Source organism: Eublepharis macularius, chromosome 4, assembly GCF_028583425.1.
Source record: "Eublepharis macularius isolate TG4126 chromosome 4, MPM_Emac_v1.0, whole genome shotgun sequence".
Taxonomy (NCBI): Eukaryota; Metazoa; Chordata; class Lepidosauria; order Squamata; family Eublepharidae; genus Eublepharis; species Eublepharis macularius.
Window position 1 is genome coordinate 69,458,209 of NC_072793.1, and position 16,362 is coordinate 69,474,570.

The window sequence follows — 16,362 nt, forward strand, 5'->3', positions numbered from 1 at the left end:
TTCGTGCCTGGCAACTAAATTCTAACCATAATTAGGCTTTGACCTTCAAATAATTTATAGTGGAAAAATCCAAAATGTCTTCATGGATATCATTTCAGAACAAGTGGCTGATGGGTTGCAGTCAATTTTAAGTAAAGTGGAAAATTTTGCAATACTTTTGTAAAAAATAAACTTGCTTATTAAATTCTTTGCGTAAGTCATAACAGATAAGCATTAAATCTGAATACAACTCTGATCAAGACAAACGTTCAGTAATGTTGATCTATAATCAATATGGAACCTACCATGTCGAGTATGAGAAGAATAAAATAAAGTAGGAAATGAATTTAGTGGTGGTTGTTTCAAAGAAAAACAAAAATACAACTTGAGAAAATCTTAATAGTTTAAAAATTGGGCAGGCAAGACTGAGACTCAATTAAGAATTTTCACTAATGTTTGTTTAACAAAATAGTAGAACACATCTGTCATAATCCAAGATAATATAAATCTGAAATAAAGACTTGGATGAAATTGTTCATGCCATATAAATTTACCTCGTTGCTTGGAGGTTTTTTCGATTTCCTCTTCAAGCTTGTGGAGATCACTTTCAAAATCCTGACTTCCACAAACATTAAAGAGCTTTTCTTCATAGTTGGTTAACTGTTCCTCTTTTTTTCTGAGTTCATTGCTAATATGACTTTTGTTTTGTTCAGCTGAAACAAGTTCTTTGCTGAAACAAAGTATGATTATGATCAGAAATGAGACAAAGTTATTCTTGCTGTTTCAAGTACTTTTTTAGTCTTCATCTGCCCATTTTAAAATGCTATTGTTTGTTAAACATAATAAATAAAAACTTAACTATAAATTTGCCATACTGGAGCAGGGAAAGACTGCTGGTCAGATAATATTCACCAATTTAAAACATCCTGTTTCCTTGTCACTTAGAGCCCTGTGTGGATGCATGAAAGTCTTTAAGGCACATTTACTGGACTCTGACAAATTCAGAAAAAAATCTTCTAAACCATAATTTGGACAATCAGGTCATAGAATCATGCATTCCACTTTCACACCCTGATTCCTTTTTCCATTTTGAAGGACATACTGATCAGTTTGCTATGACAATCAGGCAACTACAGTGATCAGTCAGGGGCCCTGCCCCTGCAGCCTCCTGGCCAGGTGACACAGGCTCCTCCAACAGCCAGGGCAGCCCCAACCTCCCCAGGATCCAAGCCTCAACCAGGAGAGAGAGAGGGAGAGCCATGCAAGCAGCAATGAGGCACAACCAAGCTGTTCCCAGAGCCAGCCACACAATGCAGCAGGGAGGCAGGGTTCTGCTGCTGAGCCATACCTGCCAGAGTTCCCACAGTTGAGGCTGGCAACATCCCTTCTCCTCAAGTCCACGTGAGTACTGGGGGACGGCAGAATGCAAGGGGATGAGGCCATGCGCTGCAGAGCCATTCCCCATTTCACAGGGCACTGGATGAGTCGAGGGCTGCCCTGCTCCCAGGGGGAACCTTTAAAAGGCTGGACCGAAGGAAGCCAAGGAAGACAGGCCAGACCTCTCCCAGTGGCCAGGGAAGAGAGGCATGGGAGATCTGGAACCTCACTGGCATGGGACCTCTCCCAGTGGAACAGGGAAGAGAGGCATGGGAGATCTGGAATCCCCCTCCTCCCCATGGACTGAGGTAACTCCCATGGCTCACCTCGAAAGGGCACTGGAGGGCAAGGCAGCCCTGGATTCTGACCCAAGGGAGTCCAAGCCTGACATACAGTTAGCACTATCTTCCAAGCTATGATTTGCAAACCCTCTTGAAACCCAACAATATCACACTTTGATTCATAAATATAAAGAGAGAGGGGGGGACCCATGTGGACAATCTCTTACTTATCTTCCTCCCTATTCCCTTTGCCTGTCTCTTTCTCCATCATACCACTTCCCCCCTCCCTTATCTCTCTGTCTTCCATTTCCTTTGCTCCTGATGCACGCTCTGCTTGCAGCAAGATCCCACTGCCACAAACACACTACAATCTGTAATCAGTATTATTTGCTAATAACTACAAATTAATTAAAACAGACACCATATTTGTAAGGATCATTCCAAAACATATTCCCAAAAGTCTCCACAGGATTTGTAAAGCTTTATTGACAAATCTGGTATCATAATCTTACGATATTCATCCTACGATGGTCTTTGTTCAGAATAAGGCACTACAACAGCATAGACACAAAAATCCCTCCCAGGCTACCATTCGTCCCCACCTTCCTGCTGGGAACGATGTGTACAGGGTCTTGAGGTTTCCAAGGCCACAGAGACACCTTTCCCAGTGCTAGGAGCAGTTTAGTGAAAACAGTCAGTTCATGGGAATCTCCATCCCTGACCCCCTCCTCCACGGTTATGGCAGACACTAGCCTCTGACATCATTACTGATTCTGGGGCACAATCCACCATGCAGCCATTTAAATGGAACGCCCTACCATAAGCAGCTTGTTCAGCAGCAGTACATTATACAATGTGAATAAAAAACTGAAAAAGTCACCTCCTGACTCAAATACACACACACACACCCATGCATCATGTTTTATGTGAATTTTACATCTTCTACTCACTTAAGCTTGGCAAGTTTGTCTCTTGTCTGATTAATCTCTCTCACTTTAGAGTGAAGCCAATCTTCAAGCTGTCTTTTATTTGGAAAATATCCCAGTAAGGAGATTAACTCTTCACTGTGTCTTGATTTGATTTTTCTAATCTGTTCCTCCTTGTCAGCCTTTTAAAAAAGCACCAACACATGACATACCAAGTAAAGTTTTGATTAGCAGCTATAAAATTAATTTCAAAATACTTGATAAGCAATTAAGTCCACTTTAATTACAAAGATGTCATTTTAATAGAACATTCTATGTATAAGAGTAGCCCAAAGAGACTACTCAGAGGAGAAAATACACTACTTTATCTTTCTTCAGCATGTCCATTTGGGTTATTATTGCAGTATTCAAGTTCAACTGCTCCATTTCTTTATCCAGTTTCCGAAGAATGCTGTCTAAATTTGCCTTCTCTCTTTGTAACTCTTGTATTTCCATTTCCAGGCCTTCTACATTGCTATTCTTTTCAGCTTCTTCTAATTCACGTTTCTAAACAGAAATATAAAAGCCAGGAGACTGAATGCATTTTATACATGTTTATTCGATAGAAACAGACTCAAAAGGGCAAGACTGAAATGGTATTCACTGAACAAAAAGTGTTGACGGAATCTCGATCTCGCCTAATCCTTAGGCTTAATTCTCACTGATGTGGTAAATTTGCCTGGGTGTAACTACTTCAGACTACAGACTCACATGATTTAAATGTCCCTCCAGATAACAAAAAAAATTCTCTGAACTTAGAAAATAGCAATCCAAGGAAAAGGTACTGGAACCACTCTGATGTGCTAGTCAAGGAATTTTTGTTGAACAAAATAATATTGAATCATGTGCATCTCAACTGCAGTCTGAAGTGGTACACCCAACACAGTCTCAGTGAACACTAGACCTTAGTCAGAAACAAAAGAATCTAAGACATGGTTGACGTCAAGGTATTAAGTTATGACTTTAACAAGTATGAAATAATGTCCCTTACCACTTGTCCTTTTCAACTGTGGAAAGAACTATCCTATGACTTAGTGGGCTGGTTTAGACAATATCGAGAGAGAGAAAATGAGACCATGTCTTATTGTCTCAGCAAATCCTGGCTTTAGCACAGTCACGCCCTCCCTCTCCCCTCTGCCAATGATCCAGCTGCTACTCCAGCCTGCCTTACAACACCCAAAGCCTCAATGCACCACCAGCATGATTGGCCACCGGGAAGGTGAGTGCAGATCTCAGATTCTGCCACAGAGCCATGCCCTCCCTGCTCAGAGGCTACCAGAATGAAGCTTGCAGGCTCTCACATAATCTGAATATGAAATGAACTATATAAACCACTTTGTATTTGGAACAAAGGTCATTAAAATATCTTGGGCTCCAATGGCATTGGTTTTTCTCCTTTGGGGATGCATGGAAGGAGCTTTGCCGTGTCTTTAAGAGGTGAGGTGGAGCAGCCTCTTGCAAGGCAGACTCTGAGCCAAGGACAGGGAGACACTTGGCACAAGAGAAACCTGAAAGGCCAGAGCAGTTTCATTTTGAGCTTCTGTTACCAGGTAACTCTACAGACAGAGAATAAACCAGGATTAAGCCAGGATACCATGTTTGTAAGTAATGCAAAACCATAGTTGTCTAACCCTGGTTAATTAAACACAGGGCCAAAGTGATGTAAGGAAAAAATGCAGGAGGGGAGAACAGTGTAAGCTGCTTTGGATCTCTATTGAGGAAGAAATTAGCATATAATTTCTACATCAATCAATCTAAACAGCTTCAGAATCTGCTTTATATCCTGTTTGGAGGCAAACACAAACTATGGTTAATGTGTTGATGCAAGTTTGGACAATTAATTAAATATGATTTGTTCAGTTATACCGCAGCATCACATTATGCCTCAATGGATCCAGTGAAGTTTTTAAACTTTTATTGGAATAGACTTTCTCACTTGTTCCTAACTACCATAAGAATAACCTGGCTATTTCTTATATGTTCTAGTCATTTTTTTTTACAGTTTTATGAGCTTGTCATATCAAAGAGTTTATATAGTGGTAATGAATAACCAATCCAGTCTCTTGACTAAATAATTTACTCAGAGAGACCGTCAGAAGCTGCTAAGCATCTGTGACAATTGTTATTTTGCACTTGCTTCTCTAAAAGCTGTGTTTGTTGATTGTCTCAAAAGATAAATTTACAAGTTCCTCTCCAACTCCTCTGCATTAAAAAAATAATAAAAATACAAAATCTGAACTATTTATAAAAGATGCTTCTCATAATATATGAGTGCAGTTGAACTGCAAAGCAACAAGACTAGGAGGGGCCAACATACCCCACAGCTATGCAATGTGTGTGTGTTATGTGCTGTCAAGTCGCCTCCAACCTATGGTGACCCTATAAATGAAAGACTTTCAAAACATCCTATCATTAACAGACTCTCTTGTTGAGAGTCTTGTCTTCTCATGATGTGGTCAAAATAAAACAGCCTCAGTTTTGTCACTTTAAGCTTCTAGGGAGAATTCAGGCTTGATTTTATCTAGAACCCACTTATTTGTCTTTTTGGCTATCCCTGGTATCTGCAATATTTATTTATTTATGTCATTTACGGTCCGCCTTTCACACTGAGACTCAAGGCGGATTACACAGTGTGAGATTAGTACAGTCAGTATCAAGGACAATTTCACATTTCCTCCTGTCAGTTTTCTTCATTGCCCAACTTACACATCCAGCTAATAATTCTCAACCAGGCATATAGTTTCCCTTTTCCTTTAAACAAACTTTAAAGAGTAAGCCTTAACAGCACAGGGCTAAAGATATCCAGTAGCTGAAAGGGAATGTTGTCTGCCGCACTTTATATTTAGTAATAAGATAAATAGATGTTGCTTTATACATTCACAATAATTAAGTGGCACAAAAACCTTACTGCTTTGGCAAGTTCCTGATCCAGTTCCAGAAGCCTATCTGAGGACCCTTCAAGCTGGCGCAGTTCATGTTTCAAGTTCTTCACTTCAAGTTGCTTCTTATTTTGAATGTCTGTTTTGAGGTCAATAGTTCTTTCAAGTCCAGTCTTTTTATCCCTTATTTCATCTAATTGCGTTTGCTTCATCATTTCCTTCTCTCCAAATTCTCTCTGAAAAAGATCTTAAACCTATTTATTTGGCAGTTAATCCCACAGAAATTAATATGACCCACATCTACGTACACAGAACAGGATGATAAACAAGCAAGTTCATCCCTATTCTTTGGTAACTCACCAAATCTACACATAAAATGCACAGAAACTTATGCAGAGGCATCTTCAGCCTCCCTAACCCTGAGCTATTCTCTCTCTTAACGGTTAACTAAGTATTAGGGGGAAACACCTTTTAAACCCTAAGAAACCAGAAAAGTTCCAATCTTCATGTCCTTCTAAAAGAAATAAAGAGTTGGCTCCTACCTACTCTTCCATTTAATGTTGCCTTATCCTCCTCTTCTCTGCAGCTCCTGCCCTGCAACTTCTGTCCACACAGCTCCCACAGTCCCAATTATAGTCCCACTCCCAATTATAGCCTCATAGGTCAAAAGGGGTCCTGTCTCCCTCTTCTGCCAACAGCTAGCAGGATCCAGACCCAAGTATTTTACTTTGTTAAGCAAAGTTAGATTTCCTAACTAAAGATATATATGATAGACATTTGAGAATATACAGGTGTTCATTAAAACTGTGGTCTACAACCCACTGGTCACATGCCTACGCATAGTGGGTTGCAAACCTTGACAGAGACAGCATTTATTTTTGCTGCTTTTCTATTGTGCATAAATAGAGAGCAAGGATGCCAAACTTCTTGTCTCCCTTTACATATATTCTGAGAAGGCAGCAAGATGTCAAGGCAAACTGGACACTTAATAGTGAAGACTCAGTCTTAGCACAGACAGATTCAGAAATTCCCCACACACTGCATATGCTGTCCTCTGCCATCTCCTCACCTGGCCACACATCATTCAACATTCAATGCACATGCTTTCAGCAATGAGCCCTCTCTACCTAAGAATCCTTTTTTAAAGGAGATTTTTCTGCTGCCTCACCAGAGACCTTGTACCCACTGATCTTTTGGGTGGGGTGGGGGCTCTCCATGCTCAAGCATGAGCCCATTAGGTGATTGGGTGGAATGGAACAAGGCAGAAACAAAAACAAGGCAGCATACCTTGGATTTTCTGCTAATATCCCAAATCTAAATTTACTTAGAAGTCCAGTTTATTTCAAGGCAACTTCGAAGTAACTGAACTTAAGTTAGCATCATAACGTTGCTAATGATTTGGAAAGTGATTACTTTTGTTGTTCTATATTAACAGAGTTTTTCTAGAACATGGTTACATAAATATTTACCATCAGCTGATTAGCTGCATCAGTGTCTTTGTCCTGTCTCTCCTTGACAAGCCTGTGAAAACTGTTTATCTGTCTTTCATTAAAAGGTGCTCTTTCAAATCCTTCCAGTTCCAGCTGAACAGCCAAGGACTGAATTAACGAATCCCTGGTTCTAATATGCTGCTGGTGACGATCTGCTTGCAGCTGAAGACGACCTTCACAATACAAGAAAGAGGTTTAGATACATTTTCAGCATTCAAAAAATGACAAGAATTTAGATGCTAAAAGTTACAAAATATTCCAAGTAATCTAAAAGAGAAATTTCCACTTTAAATAGTGATACAGTGATTAAAGCACTGTTGGACTAAACCTGGGAAACCAGAGTTTACAACTCTACTTTGAATCTCTCTACATGAGACCTCTTACATGAGGACACTCAAGTGCAGGGAGATGCAATGTTAGCCAGGAAGCCTAGGTTAAAAAGACAGAGTCAACGCGCCCTTCTCCGACCGCTTTCAAACTTCCTGCTCCATTGCTCCCCCCCCCACCATGGGACGTTGAGGAGGGAATCGCTTCAGAAAGCTTTGATTCAGTACTTCCGAATCAGGCCAGTAATGCTAGGCCTGATTTGGGAATCCTGAATCTTTCCGATTTGGGCCCGATTCCAGTTTTTTCCCCCAAATTGGAATCCTGAATTGTACACCCCTGTACCTAACAACTATGCTGCCCATTTTACAAGCAGTAGTATCAGAGAGAAATACCCAGATTATCTCCAAATTATTGATACTTTCATCAAACTGTTGTGATATTTCAATGGCAATGTTCTTTCAACTTATGTAAACACATCTGAACATATTCAAATGCCCAACATTATAATGCAGTTCAAAGGTTTCCCTCTTTTGCACTCAATATCCTATACTTAATGGGATACAGTTCATGTAATCAATTTGAGAAATAATAGCATCTCCTAACTTTCCCATAACTCAGGGACAGTCTGCATCCATGTTCTTGCAACTTGACAATATTGGCTTGTACCCTACCAATCCATTCAGAAAAGTTTAAAGCCTTCCTCCAGCATAAGAAAACTTCCTCTGATAGAACATCCACTATCACAGGAAGGTTCCAAACTTTTCCAAGGGGAGCGGAAGGATACAAATGTTTATGTCTTGTTTCCTGCAACTGGAATGGTGAGCAAGTTGGTTTGTCTGTTTTAAACCATACCTTTATTAAAATTTGGTGGGACCAAACATAATTTTGGAGAAAAGACCCAATCAAGGGCCACCATTAGATAATTTGTGCTGTTCCGTAAGGGGGGGCGGGGGGGACAGAATAAAAATATTCATTAAGAACTGCCAAGTAAGAATTGGTGTAAAATACCTACATAACCATTCAGAGAACCCTAATGCATGAACTGATTTGTTTTTACTAGCCAATAATATATGTAAATACATGTCTTATATCTTCGTGGTATGTGAGAAATGTTTTTTTCTTTGTTTCAAACAGGCCTCAATACCTTGTTCAATTAATAGTTCTGATTTTTCTCTGTTGAATCTTTGGCATTCTTTATTTGCCCTCTCCAGTTCTCTCTGACATTCTGTTAATCTCTTCTCTTTTTCTCTCACAGTTTTCTGGTGGTTTTGATACATATCTCTAAGCTGTTCATCAGTTCCTTGAAAAACCTGAAGTTACATTACAGGGGGGAGAAAATTTTTTTGAAATACTTTCTCATGCTTCAGTTTATGCACTTTTCAAAGAAAGAATCAAGCCAATAGATCCCAAGTATGCAAATGAATTAATAATCAAGTTGCATCTGCCTGAGGAGTACATGAAGAGAAAACTTGAAAGGAAATGTATAGATTTAAACAAGAGGTTAATCTAAGTTGTAAACTGATCTAAGGATGTCTAATCTGGTGTGACTATGCATGTGCATGAAATAGACTTTATAGGGTGATTTCTCAGGGTACTCCCCATGCTCATTTTTCTTCTGTAAAAACATGGCAGATACTTCAGTGAGACTGACTTAAAGGGTGGGATGGAAAAAAGCTCTTTTGCAAACATTTTCACTATTAGGAATAACAAGAACAATAAATGCATCCACAATGTTGGAAATTTTTCAGTGACTATACAAAGGGGATCAGTAGCATCCACCAACGTAGAATGTAATGCCTATCCCCAAATGAACTTTCTTTGTCCTTCATGACATTGGTATGCAGCCATGTTTAATGATCTATGTAGTATCATGAAATCAGGTTATTAACTACTAAGCTCTGATTGGCTGGGATAGACCACCATGTGAGCATTTTCAAAAAGATGACAACCTACTAATTACAAGGGGAAAAACTGGCACAGAATCAACTGCAGATCCAAGAAACATCAGTAAACCAGAATGAACAAAAAATTAACATTGACACCCTTTAGTGTCTTTCCCCCAGGAATTATGTTTGCCCTGCTGAAAGCATTACTTTTAAGCAGAAAAATCTAAATAAGAGAAAACTCAAGCACAGCACTCATAATGAATAAATTTACCCAAACAGATACATTAAACAATCAGTGGAAGAATTTTAAAATAAAGCAACTAACAGGAAAAGAAATAAATACAGTTACAGTTGCTAATGCACTGTGGGTCACTAACCAATGAACTTAAATAGAGAGTAGGCTGGAAATCAAAGTTTATTACCAAGCCAACATAGATTTTACTCTAAAATTTTCCCTCTGCTTCAATTTAAAAAAAGTCAAACAACAACATATTATCAAGCAAACCTTCTCCATCTTTTGTTGCAAATCTTGATTATCCTTTTCCATCTGTTTTTTCCTGCTTTCCAGAGCTTTAATTTCATTATCAAGTCTCATTACTTTTACAAGATTACGTTCTATTTCTGTGAGACGATTCTGAAAAGAAGAGAATGATAGAAGAAAATGAACATAGTTATAATTATGGGGTATATAAAACAAAGTATTGAACTGTACTAAAGCAGAGTATTTCAATAAAGATTTATTTGAGATAGCATGGGGATAAGGAATTCTGAAATCTCTCACAGGACAGATAATATCTGACCACAGAGACTAACTGATATCTATCCATTCGATTTACAACGAAATAAGCCTCACCCTCTTTGTGTCAGCTCCAGCCTTTATCATGGCTAAGGTACGTGCCATCAATTGCAAAGCAAGGCAAAGTTAACTGGCTCTCTTCCATTCACCAGGCAGTACCAGCTATAGCCTAAAACAGGAATACAGTCCTTAAAGCAAGGTCTTCAGAGCAGGCCATCTGAAGTGAACTGCCTTTCTGAGTCTGAGCACCACAGAATAACGTTACACTCCTTTGTATACTTACCTGTACAGCATGCTGAATCCAGTAGGATTCAGTAACAGAAGCCAAAATGGGGCCTCCATATATGCCAACACCCTCTTCGTAGCCTGTATACAGGGACCCTATTCCTGATCATTTGGGATGGGTGGTTGAAGCTATGAAGCTTTTCACTACTGTGCTTTCTACTGCAGTTGAAAATAATTAGCCCTCTTTTTCAACAAAAAGAGAAAAGAAAATGATGATAAAACTGACCCAAACACACTCCATGGCCTAATTTTGTGTTGAAAAATTTCTGAACTTTTGACTTGGTCTCTACTTACTTCTACGGAAGCATAAGCTGAATGAGAAATTGATTTGAAATTGTGTTAAAATAAAAAAACAGACTATTTCTGCAATGTGCTATATATCATTAACTCTGTTTATGTAATTTCCTTAACAACAATCTTAATTCTGCTCTAATCAATATATCTAATTCTCAACATGTCTGTGAACAGACAAGATGGATCTTTCAATGAGCCTGAAAACTGTACCAGGTTTGCAGACAAATCAGAAATCTAAAGAAAAAGAATAGACGCAACAACCATAGAGTTAAAAAACAAATTCCTTCAGTGGCTATTGCTAGGAAACCACACAGTACTGTCAGCCAGTCTTGGCTTCTGTCAGTAACAGGGAGGGGAGGAGCAGGTCCCTTTTCCAGGGCTATTGTGGCCTTTGAGAGAGAAGGCAAGGGCAAACTGGGAGTGAAAAATGGCCCTGGAAATGGGCTGCACCCCTAGCCCACCCTGACCCCACCCCCTAATGTAGGGAGGGAGAGAGGAAGAAGCAGTCAGTCTGCCCCTTCCCCACCCACCTCGCTTAGCCAGATGATATATCCCTCACCTTGAGTGGTGTGGCAATCAACCCTAAAATTCCACCTATCTTCCAGAGCTCTGAAACAATCTTGGGGATTCTGCCCTCAAGCAAGCCCTAGAGAACGGTCAGCCAGTGGAGAGTGGAGTGCAAGCCAGTTGTACATTTGTTCTTAGTATTTATTCCATATAAAACCTTTTAACTGTTTCTACAATTTATTTTCTGTACATAAAACTTTGGTGGTTATTCTGTTCCATTTGTGTGCTGTGTCAAGTCAAAACAACTGTGGGAAAGGGGTTTCTAATCACCTCATTGTTAAGTACCACATTATCAGGGTCACAAATAAAAGCCTTTTAGGGAACACAAAATTACCCACTACCATCCAGTTAACTAAAGCTCGTGTCCCTACTTTTTACTAATACTGTGGTGGCTGAGATTTAAACAGAAGGAAGGTAGAGGCAAGTGTGCAAGATAATAGGACAGCATTCAGTTCAGTGAGCCTTTACCTCAGAGGTCTCCCTCTCAACCCTTCCATCTTTTCCTTCCCCTGTTGAATCTGGGCTATGCCACAGAGTCACTAGCAGTCAAAGCCATGCTGTCACAATATATAACAAAAGCGGTGACCTCCAGGAGCTAATTGGCACAGTGGGGTTTGTGTGGGCTGGGCACCACCTCTCTTGCCTCAGGGCTTGGGTATCACCTCTCCCCCACCATGCAGAGATCAGGCAGGCTGGACACAGCTCTCCTGCCACAGGGCTGGCCCAAGTGGGGAAGAGAGGCCATCAGCCTACAGAGAAGCACTTTGTGCCCAGAATGGCCAATCCATCCCTGGAAGAAGGTAACATGGCCAGGCCTGACAGTAACCACCAAGTGATTTGCTATCACACAATCTGCATGACTTACCCAGCCTAACTGCTCACTGCTGTTAACAGCAGCCACCTCACAAAAGCCAGTTTGTAGTGGTTAATGTTTTGGACTAGGACCTGGAAAACCCAGGTTTGAATCACCACTCTGCCGTGGATGCTCACTGGATGACCTTGGCCAATCACACGCACTCTCTCTTTCTGAGTGGTTCTGCACATGTTGGATAACGCACTTCCAATCCTCTTTATAGATCATTTGGAACGGATCTTTTTGTGTGCGGAACAAAAAATCCACCTCGAACGATTGATAAAGTGCATTATCCAACATGTGCGGAATCAGCCTCTCTCTCTCTCAACATAACCTACTTTACAGGATTGTTGTGAGGATAAAACTGAGAGGAGAATGGTGAAAGCTACTTTGGTTGTGGAGAAAGGCATAGTATAAATAAACAAATAAATAAATATAAATGAAGATGGGGGGGCAGATAAAACCTGGGTTGGTGGGTAGGTAGAGAGAAAAGGAGAGCAGGAAGAAAGGAAAGATGAGAATAAAGAGGTTTCCAGAAGGACGGAAAGAAAAAAATATTGTGAGGAAGAGGATATAGGGGAAAATGAAGTCAAGTCATTGAGGATTCCCTACCGTGCAACTTAACCTGGCCTGGCAGCCAGCATTGCGCATCTGGGCCATAGTTTTCCCAGGTAGAGGCTGCCAGTGGGAGGAAAAAAGAAAAGCTGAAGAGAGGGGATAGCTAAAGGAAGGTTGGGTGGTGGATGGGAAGGAGAGAAAGAAACAAAAAAAGGAGAAAGACTATGGAGGCTTTCAGGAAAGGGAAAGATGAAATACCAGGGAAGAGAAAAATTAAATCCTTCACCCCCAAAAGTCCAAGTGGGTTGTTCACTTGTAGCATTCAAATACTGGGGAAAATCCTACTAATAAAACTAAGAATATTTTTGCAAAACATTTTCCTTCCCAACTGAAACCAGAGGCAAGCCTTGGATTCATATAGAAGTGAGCTGCGACTCATGAAAGCTTATAGATGCTACTGGACTCTTGCTCTTTTCTACTGCTACAGATAAACTAACATGGCTACCCATCTCGGAATCATACAACGCTGACAATTCATCCACAGGTAAAGTGCCGTATGATCCAGGGCAACCATGTTTAACTGCAGCTGGGATCTTGTTGAATCTACTATCCTTACATGAAGCAAGAGAGAGGTGTAGGAAAGGGGAGATTCCCCCTACAGACTAGCCTGATTTTGTGCTAATCAAACTGGTTTTAAAAATATTTGTATTAACAAGGGAACAGATTGAGTGATTCATCATTCTAGGGTCAAAATTTCCCCTTTTAAAAGTTTTTTTGTTATGAGTGCACCATTACCTCAAAATAGTTAGCTATACAACTACCTTTAGAGATTAGAGAATTACCTTTAGAGGTTCAAGTTGGTTCTCAATAGATCTAACATTTTCCCTTGATGCTGCCAGTTGAGTTTCCCTATTAGTAAGATGACTCTGAATTTCATGAGCCTTTTCTTTATTCTGTTTTAGAAACTTCAGTGTCTCCAGGCACACTTTAACTTGTTGACCTTGCTTTAAGCGAACTTGACGAAGTGTTTCCAGTGCTTTAATGTACCTTTTAAAAATAAAAACAGTTGCATGTTTTCAATCCAAACAATATGTATATTTTTGCTGTATGGGATTTTATTATAATAGGCTTAATGAGCATTTTTTAATTGACATGACTAAAAAAAGAATCAAATGTGTTATTTCTATTTAAGAAGCTTTGGATAAAGGTTAACCTGGTTGCTGAAAAGATTTCATCGAATTTTTGTTTCAGAGCCTTTCCTTCACTTAATGGCCAGTTGGATTCTTCTTGATGGCAGAAGATGACATTATTAATCACAGACTTGGAAACACCAAGGGCGCTGATCATCTCTCGGTCAATTTCTGCACATTTAGAGCTCAGACTGACCTTCTCTCCATGTCTGTATGAACAAACAAGGAAAGCATATATGCTTGACAACTCATTACAGTCCTAATAAAAAAGAAAGACTACTGTACATGGTCAGACCATAGGCTCCCATTTCTTTGAAAGAGTGATTCATAAAAGTGTCTTGCTTTTACATGCAGTTGAATGGTACATAAGGATAAAACATTTACTATTATTTTCCCATTCCTCCCCAAGGCTCCATGTACTATATTATGTATTCTAAATTATCTGACTTCAATGTAATAAGACAAAAACTGAACACATACTTTCAAACAGGTAATCTATTACTAAAAGACTAAAAGAATAAATTAAAACAACTCAGACTGCACTAGCAAGAATATGATTTCAAACAACGATTCAGATATTTACAATGAACTGATTACAACTCTATCACTCCAATGAAACATGGAAGTCAGATTTAGCAATCATGTTTGTATCAGCCTCTTCTACAGAACTGTACTGAAATCCAGTAAGAGCTCAAGACCACAACCACTTTCATTAACAAATAATTCAACAGAAATCCCAACACTTCCTTTTGCTTTTAATTACTTGTCACTGACAGTATAATGATGTCTGAAAGGGAGTGCAGCTTCAGTGAATTTTCATATATGCATGCATACAAAACATGTTAAGATCTTCTCATTACTCACTTTGTTCTTGTTATGACTCCTTCAAGAGTTTTAAATTCTGTTTTCTTTCCTTTCTGAGTGCATACCATGGATCGCTGGACAGCTACAAGCTCTCCATTAACATCACGAAACTGAAGTCGAATTTGAGCCCTCACATCTGTTTCATTGGCAACCTTTAGCAACAAAAAGGTAATATTATTTTTAAAAATTCACAAATGCTAATGCCATTTTCTTGTCCTCCAGCACACAGCACTGGATCGATCCCACATTACTGCTGAAGAAGCAAGTTAATGCAGTTGCAAAAACAGCTTTCTTCCAACTCAGTCTAGCCCTAACACAACACATCCAATCTGGCCATCTGGATCCACATCACAGTAACATCAAGATTCAACTACTATAATGTACTTTTCATCAGTCTCCCTTCAAAATCCACTCAGAAACCGCAGCTGGTGCAAAATGCCACAGCTCACCTATTATTGGGAGCAAACTGGAGTATACCTATTACTTCCATTCTGCCGTTACTCTACTGGCTGCTCCTCAGTTACTGGTTCAATTTAAGGTATTGGCTATTACATTCAAGGCTCTTCATGGCCTTGATACCTCATATCTGCAAGACTCCCTCCCCCTCCATGCTCTAACACAGCAACTTCACTCATCTGAGCAGGGCCTTCTGCAGGTGCCAAGCAGCACAAAATCAACAGCAAAATCAACAGCTGCTTGCACACATGCTTCCTGTGTTGTGGCCCCCACCTTATGGAATGGCCTGCCTGCTGAGGTCAGGAGGAAGACTTCCACTCTCCTGGTTTTCCACAATATGTAAAACTGAATTATTCAAGGCTTTTCTGCAGTTTGGTGCAGAGCCAGTTTGGTGTAGTGGTTAAGAGCAGCGGGATTCTCATCTAGAGATTCCTCACTCCTCCGCTTGAAGCCAGCTGGGTGACCTTGGGTCAGTCACAGCTCTCCGGAGCTCTCACAGCCCCACCTACCTCACAGGGGGATTGTTGTGGGGATAATAATGACATACTTTGTAAACCACTCTGAGTGGGTGTTAAGTTGTCCTGAAGGGCGGTATATAAATCAAATGTTATTATTATGCACAGATAATAAGGTTGTACTGTATACAATGGTTTAGAAAGCTACTTGACTAAAGACTTAAGACCTACGGTCTATACTACCATATATAGCTCATACTGCCTCTTGCTATATGTAGGATCCTAGTATGAAATTTTTGCATTGTTTAATGCATGATGTTAATACTTATGCTTTGCTTCAATTCTGTTTGAGATTTCTGGTTGATTCCAGATTTCTACACTAAAAATCCTACTGCACTGTTTATTGAGGTTCCATCCTGATTATTGTAACAACTTACTTTGTGTAATCTGCCCCGAGTCCTAGTGAGAAAGGTGGACTATAAATAAGATGAATAAATAAATAATTCACCTGCTTACGTTGTCTTAGACCTGTTTTTCCTCCTCACTACCAGATGTTAAACCACAAAAAGGCTATCCAATTTCCTCAAAGGACTGGTGCGTCTAATGTAGAGGTGCAGCACCCATCTCAGTTGTTTTCCCTTGGGTAAGAAAATTTAGGGCAGAAAGATGGAAGACTGATCTCTTATGAATGACGCAACACCAAACTGGCTTTTGGCATAAAGGTGGGATCAGTATGCAGAAGTTTGTCCTTGTGGAAAATACAGAATCCTTTGGCTATGTGCAATGCTCCCAATTCTAACATTCTTCTGGCTGAAGCTACAGCTATTAGGAAAGGCATCTTGAGAATAAGGAATTTTGTG

General features: G+C 39.9%; 1 protein-coding gene across 1 annotated transcript in view; it reads right to left on the minus strand.

Annotated features, from left to right (window-relative positions):
- RAD50 (RAD50 double strand break repair protein) overlaps window positions 1-16,362 on the minus strand; it is a 53,565-nt gene that overhangs the window by 25,612 nt on the left and 11,591 nt on the right. Inside the window, exons 4-13 of the mRNA XM_054975965.1 lie at window positions 14,592-14,743; window positions 13,751-13,936; window positions 13,380-13,584; window positions 9,690-9,818; window positions 8,443-8,608; window positions 6,951-7,144; window positions 5,511-5,717; window positions 2,927-3,109; window positions 2,588-2,745; window positions 534-709 (exon numbers count right to left, since the gene is read on the minus strand). Coding sequence (XP_054831940.1) covers window positions 534-709; window positions 2,588-2,745; window positions 2,927-3,109; window positions 5,511-5,717; window positions 6,951-7,144; window positions 8,443-8,608; window positions 9,690-9,818; window positions 13,380-13,584; window positions 13,751-13,936; window positions 14,592-14,743 — 1,756 coding nt within the window. The remainder of the gene's footprint in view (window positions 1-533; window positions 710-2,587; window positions 2,746-2,926; window positions 3,110-5,510; window positions 5,718-6,950; window positions 7,145-8,442; window positions 8,609-9,689; window positions 9,819-13,379; window positions 13,585-13,750; window positions 13,937-14,591; window positions 14,744-16,362) is intronic.